The 17,539-nt window shown below is 39.1% G+C and overlaps 1 protein-coding gene across 1 annotated transcript; it reads right to left on the bottom strand.

The window, feature by feature from the left end:
• Positions 1 to 8,106: 8,106 nt before the first annotated feature.
• Positions 8,107 to 16,518, bottom strand: ARPC3 (actin related protein 2/3 complex subunit 3). The gene is made up of 7 exons (XM_019734130.2): positions 16,365 to 16,518; positions 14,143 to 14,242; positions 11,800 to 11,876; positions 10,258 to 10,326; positions 9,327 to 9,453; positions 8,878 to 8,972; positions 8,107 to 8,411 (listed from the first exon to the last, which is right to left on the bottom strand). The coding sequence occupies exons 1-7, from the start codon at positions 16,368 to 16,370 to the stop codon at positions 8,349 to 8,351; spliced, it is 537 nt and encodes a 178-aa protein (XP_019589689.1). The 5' UTR covers positions 16,371 to 16,518; the 3' UTR covers positions 8,107 to 8,348.
• Positions 16,519 to 17,539: the final 1,021 nt, after the last annotated feature.

The following is a 17,539-nucleotide window of genomic DNA, read 5'->3' as shown; positions in this document are numbered from 1 at the left end:
GAGCATTTTTGGTGGGGCAGTGAAGAGAGGTTGGGGGGAAGACTAGTGTGCAACAGTACAGATCATTCTTTTGAGGAGTTTAGCTGCAGAGCAGTGGTTCTCAATTGGGGGTGATTTTGCCCCCAGGAGACATTTGGCAATGTCTGGAGACTGGGGGTGGGGCTTGCTTTGCTACTGGCATCTAGGAGTAGAAACGAGGGATGCTGCTAAACATCTTGTAATGCACAGGACAGACCTGCACAATGAAGTAGAAATTTAAAATTGTAAATTTAAATATCAAGTCCAAAACATCAAGATGTCAAGGTTGAAAAGCCCTGTTGTGCAGGGAAGGAGGAAATGGGTGGTATCAGGTGCACAGAGGTTTTTTCTTTTTCTTTTTTTAAAGATGGGAGAAATAACATGTTTATATGCTGATGGGATTGAAGGAGAACACATCACTATCTACATGGCAGGGGAAAAGTTGATAATCTCTATAAAGAAATAGTACTAAAACAGACTTGTGAGATTGATAAACCCACACAAAGAATGCACATAGCAAAATATTTATAGAGAAAAAATAAAGGGGCAAAGGAGAACCCACCTCATCTGGAAAGTTTTTTACAATCCTCTTTAACATCAATTACCCCAAAGTAGAATGGATTCCATGGTTAAGTTCCATTAACCTAATGTAAGTCAGATCTTACTGATTTTCATGTTATTTGAAGGACATGTATAGTATTAAACTGACTTGGGACACACAAGAGACATATCCGGGAGGGCAGTTCTCCTCTTTCTCGTGGAATCATCTTCTAAAATGATAATTTTGGAACTGGAGGGGACTTTAGAAGTTATCTCACTTTCATTCTTCCTTTTATGGGTGAGGAAACTGAGGCCCGTAATTGACATGACCAGACACAGCTACACAGCTGGCCGTGAACCTTTAGGTAAGCTACTTAACAGATGCAGAATAACGTGGATACCGTTGAATCAGATACATTAGGGGAACAATTTATAAATGTAAATGTTCTGCTCCACTTAAGTTCATTTCTAAACGTCCAGCAGCCTCCTAAGAATGAAAATCTTTCCCAGCTGCATTAGACATTTTTCTTAGATCTGTCTTTTGTACAAGGGGAAAAAACACAACACTTATAAATTACTCTAAGGGAAACATTACTTAACATCCCTTAAGTGTCTCCTGGCAGTGAGAGCCTTCCTTTCAGTGGAAAAGGAACTTCAGGACAAAGAATCTGCCTGAACAACTGGAAGGAATAAATGCAGCCATCTTTCCAAATGATTTTCCCTCTTTTTCAGTAAACGTGGTAGGCAAGGCAATGTATCCTGGAGTTCTAAGATGTCCAGCTTGGCATTTTGTTTATAGTCAGACAGTAAGGCTAGGGCAACTAATTCTTTCACACACAAATGCAAAACCAAGAGGGCCTGCCCCAGTCAGCGTTCAACTGCCATAAAATAAAGTTTTTTTTTTCTGGAGATTTTACTACTACTAACAACCCCCTCTAAGAAACTCCTCTCTATGACTCATGTTTTACTGATCTGCCTCTTATTCTGATTAACCTCTCAGACTGATTCTTTGCTGGTTCCTTCCTTCTTCCTGATTCCTAACTGCTATTTGTCTCAGGGATCAGATTCTCTAATTCCACCAGAACCTCTTGTCTCTCAAGCCTGTTTATATTCCTGAGCTTTCATGTGTATTTCTATTTGTCTGCTGGTATTAGACAGGCCATCAGCTGCCTCCTCAAACTCAGTGTGCTCCAGAATTAAGCTCACCTCCTACTCCCCTTCCAAAGGATCCAAGCCCGACCATCTATTTCCAGAAGTTTGCTTGAGACAATCCCAGCTTATGCCTGCTGTCCCAGAAGAATTAATCAGAGCATAAATCTTTTATGCTCAAGAATTTGAATGACAAATTATATTGTCACCCAACCTGTTTCCATCAAAGGCTTTGCTGTTCTCCAAGTCAACCAGATTCAAAACCTCAAAAACCTGACTCTCAGTTGCTAAATCTAATGCAGTGGAATCTTTCAGAATGTTTCTCAACTCTCTCCTTTTTACATTCACAGTGAGACCCACTAAGCCCTTACATTGGGACCGCTAATTAAGCTCCACACCCACTACATCTGGTACACTGTAACTAACGCAATCTTACAAAATTTCTGATTTTATCCTCTTGCCCCCCTGCTTGAAAATTTAAATGTAATAACTCAATGAACATTTATTGACTTTTTGAGAAGCACTCTGTCTTGGCTCTCAAAATCTTCATTCATTCAATATATACTTGCGTGCCTACTGTATGCACCGCACTGTCCCAGGCACCGGGGCTCCAATGATGCATGGCCCACTGCCACATAAAAAAAAACTTAAATAGAAATATAAGACAGCCAGATAATGATTAAGGGGGAAGTCTTAAGGGGACTTGCGATAAAAGGGCAAATGATTTTTTTTTTTTTTTTAAGCAGTGTGAAAAGCAGGAACGGAAACAGATACTTGTACATCAAGGTGCATTACAGCATTATTTACTATGGCCAGATGGTAGCAAGAACCTGCCAACAGATGAAGGGATAAACAAAATGTGGTCTATCCACACAATGGAATATTATTCAACCATCAAAGGGATGGAGTTATCTGACACATGTTACAACATGGGTGGAACCCGAAAACATTAAACTAAGTGAAAGGAGCTACTCGCAAAAGGACAAATGATTATATGATACCCCTCATATAAAATATCTAAAGTAGGCAAATCCAGAGACACAAAGTAGATGAGAGGTTACCAGGGGCTAGGGGGAAGGGGAATGGGGAGATACTGTTTAATGGGCAGTTTCTGAAAAAGTCTTGGAATTAGATAATGGTGACAGTCCCACATTTTGAATGTGATTAATGCCACTCAACTTTACACTTAAAATGGTTAAGATGGAAAATTTTGTTGTAAAAATTAGTAATGCTAATATGCTAAAAACCATTGAATTGTACACTTTAAATGGGTGAACTATGTGGTATGTGCATTATATCTCAATGAAACTGGTTTTTTTAGAAAAAGCTCTTGAGAGTCAAGTGCAGAAACTATGGGATGCCTTGAGAAGTAAAAAGGGCAGGAAAGTGGTTGCCCAGGCACTTGGTTCTCGGTGGTGTGTAAAAGCAGAAGAGGGGGGTGGCCGGTTAGCTCAATTGGTTAGAGCATGGTGCTAGTTAACACCAAGGTTGTCGGTTTAATCCCCGCATGGGCCACTGTGAGCTGCGCCCTCCTTAAAAAAATACATTCTGGAACGATTGGGGGGAAAAAAAAAAGGGCAGAATAGTGCCCCAGGGTGGATAACGCGTCATGTCCTTTGGCCTACTCACATAATACAGATTAAAGGGATAAGTAAGCCCGACTCCGGCTCGCAAGCATATGGGTCATTACCTCCTGCAAGGGCAACTTCTCCCCAATCATCTTCTTTGCCCCAAGGTTTCCTTCCTGCCAGGCTTGATCATGGCACATAGCTGGACAAGTTTACCCCGTTCGCATCTAGTCTGCCCAGTTTGGCTCACTTGTTGTGATGAGCTCAGTTAGTGTTGAGTGCCATCTTCACGAAATCTTCTCCAACCGACCTCAGCAATTACAGCCTGCTCTTTCTACAGCGCTGGACAATCATGTCACTTGTCAGTGTTTCTATCTCTATGCACACATTTCTCATCAGATGGTTAAGGTCCTGGACAGCAGAGTTCACATTTACACTTCTTGTACATCCTGTCAACTGGCAGAGCACAAGGAACGAGCACTTTCCTGATCTTGTAGAATGTGTTACTAAAAATGGTAATGTAGCAAAGGGGCCATCTCAGAATGGTTAACAGGGCCAGCCCTGGATTCAGAAAGACTTAGCATTCATTGCCATTTCTGCCAGCTTCCAAGTGAGATATATTAATTATATTTTATATTGTTATTATTTAATTTCTGTAGGCCTCAGCTTCTTCACTTGGAAAAGGGGATAATACTTACATTACATCTGCCCCAAAGGTTCTGACAAGGGTTAAATAGGATTAAAAATGTGATGTGTTTAGCACACTGCCAGAACACCTGCAAATCGGAGCTGCAGTGTTAAAGCACAGTGGAAAATCATGACTAATGATTTATCTCAAAATCAACACAGAACAGATGTGGCCCTAAACTTACCCTCTCCTAATGGAATGGTCTTCCCAACTTCTATAAACAAAATGAAGGGGGAAACAAACCAAATGGCTTTTGGTGTCACAGTAGTACAGCCCTTTCTGGACACGGCTCCAAATTTTTTATTTAGGTCTTCAGTACTAATAATTTTGGAGAAAAGGAAAATGCAGAGTAAAACAATTCTCATAAATCTTGTTTTGAGTATTTCCATGGACTGTGATCTTTCTACACATGACAGTAATTAGTGGCATATTAAAATGATAAATGTAAACAGGATGCGTAAGAAAAAGAACAAGGTGATTGTTGTCCTCAGCCTGTTTTTGGCTAATGACATTTTGTTCTAAAATTTGATTTTCTATCAATCTTTTTAAAGTTTTTCCCGCCCTGGTTATTAAGGTAACACACATCTTACTGAATTATAGTATGTATGACTTAGAACATGTAAGTTTTTGTAACTGTTTCCACCCTAAGATAATTACTATTAACAAGTTGATGTATGTGTTCCCATAGTTTTTCCTGGAGTACATACAATTAAATAAATAAGCATGGAATACTACTAGAATACTGTCTTCAAGTTTTATTTAGTAAGTTATCTTTCCATGACAGGATAGAGCCCCTTGTTTTGTTTTAATGGCTGCATATTTCATTTTATGGATGTCCCGTAACTTATTTATCCAATTCTCTATTTAAAAAATGACTGAATTATTTCCAGAGGGTGTGTGTGTGTGTGTTTCATCATTCAACAATGATGTGGAGATGCTGGATCAAAAAGAATGAACATTTTACAATGTGATACAATTTAAAAAAGACAAAGAAAAAAACCCAACACAAGTCTTGTAATTATTACTAAATTGCCTTCCCTAAAAAGTCATACCTTGTAACAATCTTCTTTTAATAGCAGCATTGTTTTCATTCATTTCAGCTGTACTTTTAAATCCATTAGGCCATATTGCTTGTGTAATTTATTCTAAATCCTTTGGAAAGTGTTCTCTCAGGTATATTAAAAAGCAAAGCAAACACCTACATTATACAGCACCAACGGGAAATGTTTTAGAAGCCAGGCTTTTGGCTTATTGTCTGGCTCCCCCTGCTGGCACTCGTGGAACAGGCACCAAGGTCAGTTGATTTCCTATCACCAAGGCTCCACAATCCAAAAAAAAACCCCAACACGTTCATTAGAAACAAACCTTCAATTTTGAAATGAATCATTATAGCTTTCTTTCTTCCTTTCTGACATAGCTCTTGAGTCTGTAACAGAAATTCCGATCTAAACACCCAGAATTTGATTTTAGGTTAAGAATTTAAATTATAAACCAAAAAGTCAACTCAAATAGTCTTGGTTTCAAGACTGTCCGTTTGTGTATCTATGGAGTATGCTTTGACATACCCATTCTCTTGGGTATGTGGTACTCACTTAACCCGTAATTCAGATCTTCAATAAACAAGTACTCAAGAGCATTGAATTCATACATTAAAATTATGTATTAATCCATAAAACCTAAATGGAAATACTCTGATTGACCAAGTATCAGCATAAAGCTCGTTTTAATACAATTTTAAAATTTGTTCTGTTCCTATACAGCTTTCCCTTTGTCCCTAGTAGCGCAACATAAATAATCAAGGTCTCAACATGCTCAGTTAAATTTTTCCTCTTTCCAGGCTGCCTTGTAGCTAGAGGGCAAGGGGACACAAGTGCAAGTCTCTGGGCAGGTTTTCTGGGAAGGGCATGTCAGGTGGCACTCAGCGGTGTGCCCCTTGGGCCCTCGTGCCCTCCCCACTTCTGTCTGCCAAGCCCACAGATACGGGAGCATCTAGAGACTATAAGGATGAGAGCCACATGCCAAGGAGTGGGGAGCAGGAAGACAGGAGGAGCCTATTAGGGGTCCCCGATGACATCCTGAAATGGCTGCCCTGAACATTCAGGGACTCCTTTCAAACTCAAAAGAAAAACCATACCTTCAAGACACTCTCAATTAGGTTTTCTGTGCTTGTGACTAAATACAATCTCAACATTGATCCCGAAACAACCGCCTCTTAACAGCTAAACACAGTTGCAGTATAGTGACTTTTATGTCCAAAGGACTTGAGAGGCATTTCCTGAAATATCTAATTTATAATCTTAACATATCAGGGAATACGTGGTCTCTTACATTTTTGGAAGAACTCACATAATAGCTACTTATGTCAGCCAAATAATGAAAACCTCTGAGATGCTAAAAACTGGCCAAATATAAAGTAAATGGCACATAAGGACAGACAATATAGAGTCCAGAAATAAGCCCACACATTTACGGTCAACTGATTTTTGACAAGGGAGCCATGACACTTCACAAGGGAAAGAACAGTCTTTTCAACAAATGGTGCTGGGACAAATGGGCAAGTCACATGCAAAAGAATAAAGTTGTCCTCCTACCCACTTCATATATAAAAACTAACTCAAAATGGAGCTAAATGCATAAAATGCTTAGAAAATAGGCATAAGTCAACATTTTGGATTAGGCAATGGTTTCTTAGATATGACACCAAAAGCACAAGTGACCAAAAAAGGACAAATGGGATTTCACCAAAATTAAAAACCTCTGTGCTTCAAAGGATATTATCAAGAAAGTGAAAAAACAGAATGGGAGAAAATTTTTGCAAATCATATATCTGAAAAGGGTTTAGTATTCAGAATATATATAAAGAACTCTTACAACTCAACAACAACAACAAAAATAATTCAAGTAAAAAATGGGCAAAGGATTTGAATAATATTCTCCAAAGACGATAAACTGGCCACGATCCACATGAGAAGATGCTCATCATTAGTGATTAAGGAAATAGGAAAACTACAATGAGGCACTGCTTCAAACCTTCTAGGATGGCGATGAACAACACATGTTGGAAAGGATGCAGAGAAATCACAATCCTCACAGCCACTATGGAAAAAAGTCTGGCAGTTCTTCAGTTAAACAGTTACCATATGACTCAGCAATTCCACCTATAGATATGTAACCAAGAGAAATGCAAACATGTCCACACAAAAATTTGTACACCAATATTCTTGGCAACATTTTCATAATGTAGAACCACCCAGGTGTTCATAGACTGATGGATAAACAGAATGTGATCTATCCATACAATGGAATAGTATTCGGACATAAAAAGGAATGATGTACTGACACATGCTACAACATGGATGAACCTTGAAGACATTGTGCTAAGTAAAAGAAACCACAGGGTGGCCTGTTAGATCAGTTGGTTAAAGTGTGGGGCTAATAACACCAAGGTTGCCAGTTCAATCTCCACATGGGCTACTGTGAGCTGCGCCCTCCTTAAAAAAAAAAAAAGAGAAACCAGACACAAAAAGACAAATATTGTTTGATTCCACTAGATGAGGTGTTAGGAATAGACAAATTCAGAGACCAAAAGCAAATTAGAGGTTACCAGGAATTGGGGGGTTACAATTAGTAGGAGTTTAATGGTCAGAGTTTCCATCTGGGTTAGTGAAAAAGTTTTGGAAATAAACAATGGTGATGGTTGCATATTAATGTCAGTGAACTGTACACTTAAAAATGGTTAAAGTGGTAAATATTATGTGCATTTTACCACAGTAAAAAAAAGGAACAAAGTTATAACATGAATGAACCTTGAAAACATGATGCTAAGTGAAAGAAAACAGACACAAAGGCTGTTATATGATCCCACTTCTGTGAAATGCCCAGAATGGACAAATCCATAGATAGAAAGTAGATCAGAGGTTGCCAGGGACTTGGAGGAGAGGGTTGGAGAGGAATGGGGGTGACCGCTAGAGTACAGGTACATCGTTTTGGGGTGGTGAAAATGTTCTGGAATTAGTGGCAATGGTTGCAAAACTCTGCATATATAATAAAAACTACCGAATTATACACTTTAAAAGGGTGAATACTATCTCACAAAAAATTTTAAGTGTCAAAGATAAGCAATCAAGTTTTCCTGATATGAAATGTTAGAAATTTCTTTATTCTTACTTATTAAGCACTGCTTAGTACTGCAGAACACTTCAAATCACCCTTCGAGAACTCATTCTCCCCCCCCACCCAAATTCTCAATAAAGAGCTTTTCAAGTAAAGACATGCTCTCTTCTCTCTTCTGTATAAAACTTTATGAAATAATTGCAAAGAACTGTGTATGTCTTGCTGTAAAATGCTGCCCATGGCTGCGGAAACAGCGTCTGCCCAGGTTCCCTTTACTGTCCGGGTCCTGAAAGACTCTTGTTCATGAATTGTCTCTTCACAAAGCAAGTCCACCACTAACAAGAGGGGACAAAACAGAATGAACAGTGGCAAATTACAGAATGAACAGTTCAAGGTAAGGTCAGAATATGAACTTATTTAATAACAAAATTTAAAATTAGTCTGGCAGCCCTTACATTACAAACTCCTTGAAAACACATGTAAAAAAAAAATTTCTTTTTTTGAGTGACTTACAGGTCACTCAAAATTCCGACAATAAAATAGATGTAATACATTCAAGATATCTCATGCAGAAAACCTGTTCTTTGGGGTTTATAATGCCCCAACATAAGAACAAACAACCATAATTTATTATATGGAATCATTATTCACTGCTACTTACAAGAAGGCACATACTCAAAGTTTAACAACACTGCAATGTGGAAACAAAGTATTCTTGTAATGAAAGACCTTAGTGTGTTTAATGGGGGCAATAGGATAAAGGTGATTTAGCTATTCAATAGGCAAAGAAGAGGGTCTTACCTTGCTGGGTTTATCATTCTGAGGGTCAAAAACTTTCTCACACAGTCTCAGCCCAGTCTCTTGCCTTAGCTGCTGTAAATAGGCCCTCATCACTTCTAAAAGAAGGAGCAAGTAGAACAATAAAAAAAATTGTATTTGAGAATGTATTGCAAATGTGCTGGTTGCTGATCTGGACACTGATCTTGGCAGTATATTTCTGTACACTCAAACAGGATAAAAAACAGAAATGACAGTCCCAAAGGTTTTATAACTATGTTCATTTTGATCCAAAAGATTCTTTACATGACACACTTGTTGCCAAGAATCTTTTGTGAGAATGACTAGTAAGATAATGGACCTGCTAAAGATTCCACTTTCGATTGTACACTGATCAAAGCCAGAAAAGGAGGGGGGCAAAAAGCCAAACGGAGAAAATCTGTGCCACACAGAGACAGAGACCCTGTACTTACCATCTTCCTGTTTATTTGCAGGTTTGGCATAAATTGCGTTAAGTGGAAAACCAGGCTCTCCGGGGATGGGAAAATTAGTGATTCCCAATGTATACATTTCTTTCTCGCCTTGGCTTTTGGAATTGCACTAAAAAAATAACAAAAAATTACACACACACACGTATTTTACAGGGAAAAAGATAATAATAATCAATTTGCAATTTTTTTACTCTAAGTAGCTATAGCTGGGATTAATGTTTTTGGTGACTTTTTGCAATCTGGTGAAGCCTGGGGGCCCCTTCTCAGAATAATGCTTTAAATGAATAAAATACACAGAATTACAAAAGAAACCAATTATAGTGAAATACAATAATTATAATATTAAAAAAACTAATTTATAATATAGTCATACATGTGCTAAATAACAAGATTCTGCAGTGGCCCTAATAACTAAATTCTGAAGTAGCAATGAGTATAAACAAAACTGCAAAAATCTTCAACTTTAAATGTAATCTGAATATGCTGTGATTTCTATTGGAGAAAAAAATCACAGGTATTGCTAACACTACCGTGGGCTGTTGTCTACATTAATAAAGGGAGTAAATGTTACATTTCAGTTACAGGTTAGTGAAAAGAAGAATGTGATCTTTTTCCCACTCAAGTTCATGGACCCCTGAATTCTATCCTTGGACTCCAGTTAAGAACCTCTGAGCCAAGGACTTGAAAGGAATTTTTTGCTAAAGATTTGTCTTGGGAAAATACACGCAAAGCATTATCTTCTGATTTGTCAACTACACTGTAAGTTTAGAGGTCTACCTTCAGATTTATTTTCCTCTTAAGTCCATGCTCTAAGTCAGAGGAAATATTTTCTACTTTTCCTTAAAGTCTCACCAAGTCCAAATACCTATTAGTAATTTGTTTTCCTGATAGGTGATTATCCAAGTTTAGTTACCTTTTGGAGTTTCTTCAGACACTCAGAAATGTAGAGAGTTATATATATCAAGGTCCTATCAGCTTCATTCTACAGGGGGGAAAACAAAACTTAAAAACATTCCTGATCAAAACATAACAATTCTGTGCAATAAATGAATTCAATCTCTGCCTTTTGACTATCAACTGAAAAATGCAAAAGTTACTATAGCATCAAACATTCCTACTCTCAAAATGCGTCTTCTCAAGCCTTGTTTCTGTCTGCCCTGAGCTGCATGACTGCTCCCGTCTCCCTCGGCCACCCTTGCCGCTGGGTTCCCGAGGTGCTGTGCCAAGAGCCCTTCACTGTGTAGGAAGGAGAGTTCACAAAGCTGCTGGGAAAACCTGAGGTGCACCATATGGTTGGCTAATTTTTAAAAAGCCTTTCACTTCAGGATCTCTGCTGAGAACAGAAACATTCATGGCTGTAAAAGAGGAAGCAATTACTTCACAAGTGACTTGTTTCTGAAGAGGTCCATAAGCTCAACTCTTGAACTAACCAAAAAAGGAAAATCTGAAGAAACGAATGGATGTTGATCAAATGTGGCGTGTAGTTCAGGTCAAATTTTTCACAGATTTATACTTTAAAAGAAACCAAACTACACATTTCCTTACTTTTATGATCATATGATATTCAAGAGAGAATGCAATGTGGCAGAATTATATTTACTCACATCTATTATAAACACAACACTTACAGAAAACACTCTGCTAAGATCACAGAAGGTTTAGACTACAATTTGTAGATCAAGAATCTACAAATAAAGATTTCACACCCTGTTGATTCCAAAAGGTCAAAGTTTGGCAAGGAGCTGAAGTTCCATATTCTAGAATATTATCCAGAAAATGTGTTAACATTTCTTGTAACTTGCTCAATAGCAGGAGCTAAAAAACGTTCTGCATTTTTTCCCTCTCCTTCTCTGCCACCCCACTTCTACTTTCCCCTTGATCTCACTCCTCACAAGGGCTAAGAGCAGAAGGGATGAAAGGGTGGTTGAAGAGTGGGTTGGGGTCACTGAAGTTTCTTTATTTCTCCATCTCAGGTCCAGGACACAGAGTATATAAAAAATAACATAGCATGTAGGACTTTTAGTTTTGGACTGGCACATAGTAGGTTCTTAATTAATGCTGAATGAAGAAAAAAGGACCAGATAGTAAATATTTCAGGCTCTGCAGACTATACAGTCTTTATCACTACTCAACTCAGCTATTGTGGTGTGAAAACAACCACAGACAATATATAAACAAATGTGTGTGACTATGTTCCAATAAAACTTTATTTACAAAAAGAGGCGGCGGGCCAGATTTGGCCCTCTGGCTGTAGTTTGCCAACCCCTGGTGTAGATTTTGGAGGGAAAATGAGAAACTAAGAGTTTTTCATACAGAGACTAACATTAGGCACTGTTTTGGATTTTTAAAATCATACAATCTCATTTTATTTACTCCTCACAGCAACCCTGACTGCCAGCTAGATATTATTACCATCAAAAAAACTAAATTAAATATTAAAAGCTCTGTACTTTACCTTAATTTCATAGTTTTTGAAGAAGACATTGGCCTTGAAGTAATAGATAGCTTCATCCACAATATCTGTATCTTTTGCTAAGCAGGACACAAGGGGAGGAAGGCAGAGAACATTACCTTAATGCAAAACATAGTATCTAAAAAAGCTATAAAGAAAAAAATATCCAAGCTCAATGGTCAAGAGTTTTGGAGTTGAATAAAATAAAATGAGGCTACTGAAATATAAAGTCTTCTGAAACAATTTCTAGAAAAACATGTACATGGTTTATTTTTATAGCTTTATTTTTATAAAAGTGATACATGCTCACTAGAAAAATTAATCGATACCCATATTCCCCAAATTTTAAATCGTCACCTCATCTCCCTACTGAGAACTAACTACTATTACCACTTGGTGAGCATCATTCTAAGACATCTCTCAATGCATTTATAAAAAGAGACTGAGATATAGACCAACTTTAACAAACTGATTTTAAAAGTATTTGATATAATTTTACTTGAATTTACATGCTATAGTTTCAGGGGGAAAAACTCAATGGTCATTTAGGAATCCATTGGGGTTCACATACACATCTTTCTGTTTATAAAAACCATGACTTCAAATATATTTGTACAAGCTGTTCTTGGTGGCTAGAGACTGAGAAAATCCAGAAATACTATTGTGACAGAGATAGATCTCATTATACAATTTCTCTGGCAATTTTTCGTTTTCCTTTTTTATTTTAAAAGGTCACAATCCCAGGATCTTGGTATCCGGCAGCTGGTTTCAGCACTGCAGAGACAGCTATTTATATTTCTTGTCCATGACTGCTATCCCCCTCACACAGCAGAAAGGCAAAGTAATCCTGAGGTTTTAATACTCTGCAATTCAGTTGTCTGTATCCCTCCTCATTTCCCCGCTAAAGAATTTAAACGGAATTTGAACTCTAGACTTGTGTTCCTTGCAATCTGTTTTCTTATCTGTAAAAAGGAAACTTCTTCAAAGGATTCGATAGTGTTTACAAAAACCAGCTAGTTCTTTTAAATGTCACTATAGGTGTGTATTTGGTGGGGAAGTTACAGGATTCAGAACCTAAAAGAAAGTTTGGCACATAAAAGGTGTTCAGAAGAAATTTGTTGGTGTAAATAACTGGATTAATGCTAACAGTTATTTAGCTCACAACACAGGTTTACATTTCTCCATAATTCCAATTCAGTTCTAACCCAGTCCCTGGGGAAGATAAGAGGTCATTCCTTGTCTGCTGAAACCATGAAGATCTGGTTTCTTGAGGTTCCATTCGCCTTCAAAATAGCAATTAGATTTACTCCATCCTTGGTCAATCGCATCTTCTGATATACTAAATGGTATTTGGTAATGCTCTGAAAAGGGTTCTTTTCAAGGAATCTGGGCCAACATTGATTCTTATTTTTCCTTTGCACTGTAATTGTTTTACATTATTTTTCTTCTTTTTGGTCTGTTCTTTTCCATCTGTTCCTTTTTCTTCATCTCAGAATCAAGTACAGACTGTGGTGACTCACCAAATTTATTAAGTTTACTGAGCTTTCCACTGGTGTTGAAAACAAAATTAAATTAAAAAGAGGTCAAGTCAAATAGTCTAGCAGAGGGATGGAGATGGCGTCAAAACAAAATTGGTAATTAAAACCATGGTCTTGGAAACCATGAATGGAATTCAGTGCAGACCCTTTCTGGATGTAGGGAAACCATGTCTAATATAATACAAATTACACTGTTGGCAGAGTATCTCAGAACGTGTCAGAAGAGTCTCAAGGTCTGAAAAGAATGGGGCTTTCTGAAGAATAAAAAATGGTTTAAAAAGGAGTACCAAGAAAGAAAGCAGAAGTACATAATTCAGAAAAGCAAGAGAACAAATGAGTAATGTTATATAGGACACTTCAGATTTAAGATCGAGGTATTACTAAAAATGGAGATCCTGAAAAATTGATAAAGAAAGTAGATTTAGATGGGGAAGAGGTTAAAATATGTTTTGTTTTTTTCCAGCTTAATGACAGATAAGAGATAGGGACATAGCATTCTTTACAAGTAGCAGCATTAGTTTGTAAGAACTGACAGTGACGACAGAAAACTGTGTAGAGAATTAAGCACATTTTCTTTCTCAACAAAATGTCCTGGAGAAATCAGCAGCAATAACACAGTTTCCTATTATATACAACATATACCCATGATCTTGAAAGGCTCAGAAAGCGATATCCACCAAGCAAACAGAAAATACAGGAGCAATGTGAGATAGAGGCCTGAGCTAAGAATTTCCCTGATTTGATGTCAGAGGGTTGTTAGATGTTTTATACCCAAATCTGAAAATAACAGAAAGGGGTTTTGACTTACTCTCTCTAGGGGCGGGTCCTTTGAACTGACTTCTGATAGGCAACAGTGCCATGTTTCCAATCAGCTTGGTGTCGGGGTCCATGAGAGAAGAGTGGTAAGCCTGTATTGGCACGCCAGGTAATACAGAAACAGAAAGAGAGCAAACGTCAGCAGGGCAGAGAAGTGTTTTTCTCCGAAGGGGAAAAAAAAAAAAGAGTAACCCACCCCAGATTAACTAGAGGAAGTGGGAGAAGGGATGGTGGCAGCTATGTGCTGGAGCTGGCTCTTACTGGCTCATAAAAACCAACTGTTAAATTTCTAGGAATTTTTGAGCCAAGCTGGTTGTTGAACACAGCTGTTATTAAAAATAAAATTATATAAATTTGCAATAAATTATATTAAAAACAAAGATAATATTCAAAATTCATTACTTCCTATTAAAAAATACTGTTGTCTGTGAGCTTAAAGTTATTCACGTCTTTTGTATCTTTAGGGTGGAAATACTATATAATGTGGTACTACTGTGCATCTCTTTCAATTCCATGTTCAGTGACATCACACTGGTAACTGATGGGAGTATTTACATCACAGAAACAGGCAAACACTATACAGATCAGAGGTACCCACCCCCCAGCTGTTGTTAAGCCAGAGCCCAACCACTGGCTTTTCAGCGCTGCCATTTCCTGGCTTTATGTCTTTGATCGAGACACCACTTTTCTTCTCTTAGCCGGTTTCCAAATTTGCAAAATGAAGAGATATACTGCTTTCAATGGGTAGGTGTGAATTAAAGGATGAGAGGGGGAAAAAATCATATTTGTGAGAGCAACTTGTATATGAGTTCTCGTTCTGCCTTTTATAAGATGTCTAACTTTTTAAAGAAGACATGGGCCCCATTCATATATTCATTCATTCAGTCACCAAATGATTACTAAGCACCTTCTAAGTGTAAGGCACAGTGATACAATGGTATACAAGACCAGTACGGTCTCCATTCTTAAAGAACTTTTGGCTAACAGAGAAGACAGATATTAAATAAGTAACAAAGGGGAAGTCCAGGGTGCTCTATGTGCAAATGGAATGAGCAAACAGCTTTAACGTCCTGGTTTAAAATTGGACTTTATCAAAGCCTTTGCACTAGTGTGCAACCTTGGGGAAATTACTTAATTTCTCTGAGCCTGTTTCCTCCCTCCTCTGCAAAATGAGAAAACAATAATATATCTACCTCATAGTCTCACTGTAAGGATTAAATGGGATAATTTATATAATGTGTGTAGCTCAGGGCCTGCCTGGCACATATCCAGAGTCAAATGGTAGCTATATGCTTCATAAAGTATCTATAACGATGGCTTGCTTCTTTTTATCACACGTATGCTTCATCTAAAGCAGCCTCCACCCTCCCCTTCACCAGCTACTGTCTTGTTACCCATCTATTTCCTTCATAGCATTTGTCATTATTACAAACGACCTCCTTTATTTTATTTACGTTTGTCTGCTTCCCCATTAAAATGTAAACTCCTTAAGAGCAGGGATTTGTTGGCTTTATTCACTGTTGTAACAGTGCTTAGCCTGCAGTCCGTGCTCAGTAATGTCTGAATAATCACGTTGTTGAACCTCTTTTTTCCTAATCTGCAAAATGGAGGCTGTAAGGGCGTTAAACTACCTCACAAACTGGCTGCCAGAAATGAAGAGAAACTACACCACCACTTTTCCTCCTACTCTGATGCACAAGAAAATAGAAACATTTGTAAACCAGGCGCAGACCTCGAGCTGGCTCTGGTGGCCGCCACTGCTGGCGCAACAGGGAAGTGGGTTCTGACAAATGACAAGCAGCGGAAGGGACCCACCCCCTGGGACGGAGGAAGTGGGTCTTCAGAAAAAAGGAGAAGCCAGACCCTGGACTTGAAAAATGAAAAATAAAAAGCGGAGCCCTCGCAGCTCTGTTGACGTTTTGGGGACACTGCCGGAGTTGGGGGCTTGCAGAAGGGGCAAAGACAGGGTTGGGATTGGAGAGAAAGGGGCCGGAAGGGCTGAAGCAACCTCCTCTGCACGCCCACTCTGGCCCCCGCAGCCGCGCCCCCGCCCCCTCTGGCCGACACTATCAGGCCGCCCCAATCCTACAAGAACTGGCCCCCTCCCCTCTCCCGTTCTGTCCTCCGCTCCCTCTCTGCCCAGCTTAGCCCACTTCTCTCAGCTCACGCACGATTTCTCGCCGTCTCCCCACAACCCTGACTCGGGACCCTTACCGGCATCTTGGCGGCCCCCGAGTTTCAACCCAGATGATGAGCAGGAACCGGTTAGAGCGCTGGGCTTCCGGCCTGGCAGCTCGGGCGGGGTAGGCGGAAGTGAGCCGGAAGGGGCGGTGAGGGACGACGCGCGCTTCCGGCCTTGCTGTCTGGCCGCTGGCTGCTGCGGCTGCGCAAATCCGAAGGGGCCAAGGGGCGCGTGAACAGTGTCGCGCCGGCGTGAGACGTGGAGCGGGCAGTCCATTTGGGGGCTACAAATCTGTGCTCACCTTTGTTTCTTCAAAGAGCCTCTTTTGAGTGAAACATTCCCAGTCATACTATTTTAAATTCAACCCCACTGGACTCCCTGCCTCATCCTTCTTTCCCTTTTTCCCCCAAGAATCTTATGATTGTTTTATTTAGTTTCGTTTCGGTGTTTATTTCCCACGATCTCCCCATCCATGTAAACAAAAAGGCAGTGATTTTGTCCGTTTTGTTCACTGCTGTGTCCCCCGTGTCTAAAACAGTGATGGTACACGGTAAGCATACTTGTTCCGTGAATGAATGAACCCAACTTTTTTGTTATTTCAAAATTTTCATTCTCTTCAACTGCTTTTGCGGTTTACAGCGCTATTTCACGTATTAGTTCCCTGAAGCCTTTTTCATTCTGAGCTTCGTTTGTAGTGGATAACTGATTTTTCAGGGGTATGACCAAACCACTGGTTTTACAAATGGGGAGAGCACAGTGAGAGGGAATTGTGCATTATTCTGCACTGTAATTCTGTGTGATGGTTGAGAAGCTGACTCTGAGTTTGAATCCCAACTCCAACATTTATTGGCTGTGTAATTTTGGGCAAGTTAATTAACCTGTGTATCAGTTTCCTCATCTGAAAAACGGAGATAACAGAACTTATCAGTTTCGTGAAGATGAAATGAATTGCATGCAAAGTGCTTAGAGCTTACATGCCTGGAATATACTAAAGACTCAGGAATTTTTAACCTATTACTGGAAAGCAACTCATGTTAAAAGCCAAGTTCACTGCTGCTTGGGGCCATTTCTTCTCCCAGTCCCTCAGACTGGAATACGTTGCCTCATGTTCCCATAACGGATTTCTCATTTAGGCCTCTGGGCAAACAGCACCTTTTAGGAAGAGCCTTGACAATGAGCCCAAAGTAGCCTGTTAGTCACTCTCCAT

Source organism: Rhinolophus sinicus, linkage group LG16 (assembly GCF_036562045.2).
Source record: "Rhinolophus sinicus isolate RSC01 linkage group LG16, ASM3656204v1, whole genome shotgun sequence".
NCBI lineage: Eukaryota > Metazoa > Chordata > Mammalia > Chiroptera > Rhinolophidae > Rhinolophus > Rhinolophus sinicus.
This window is presented reverse-complemented; position numbering and strand designations above follow the sequence as displayed.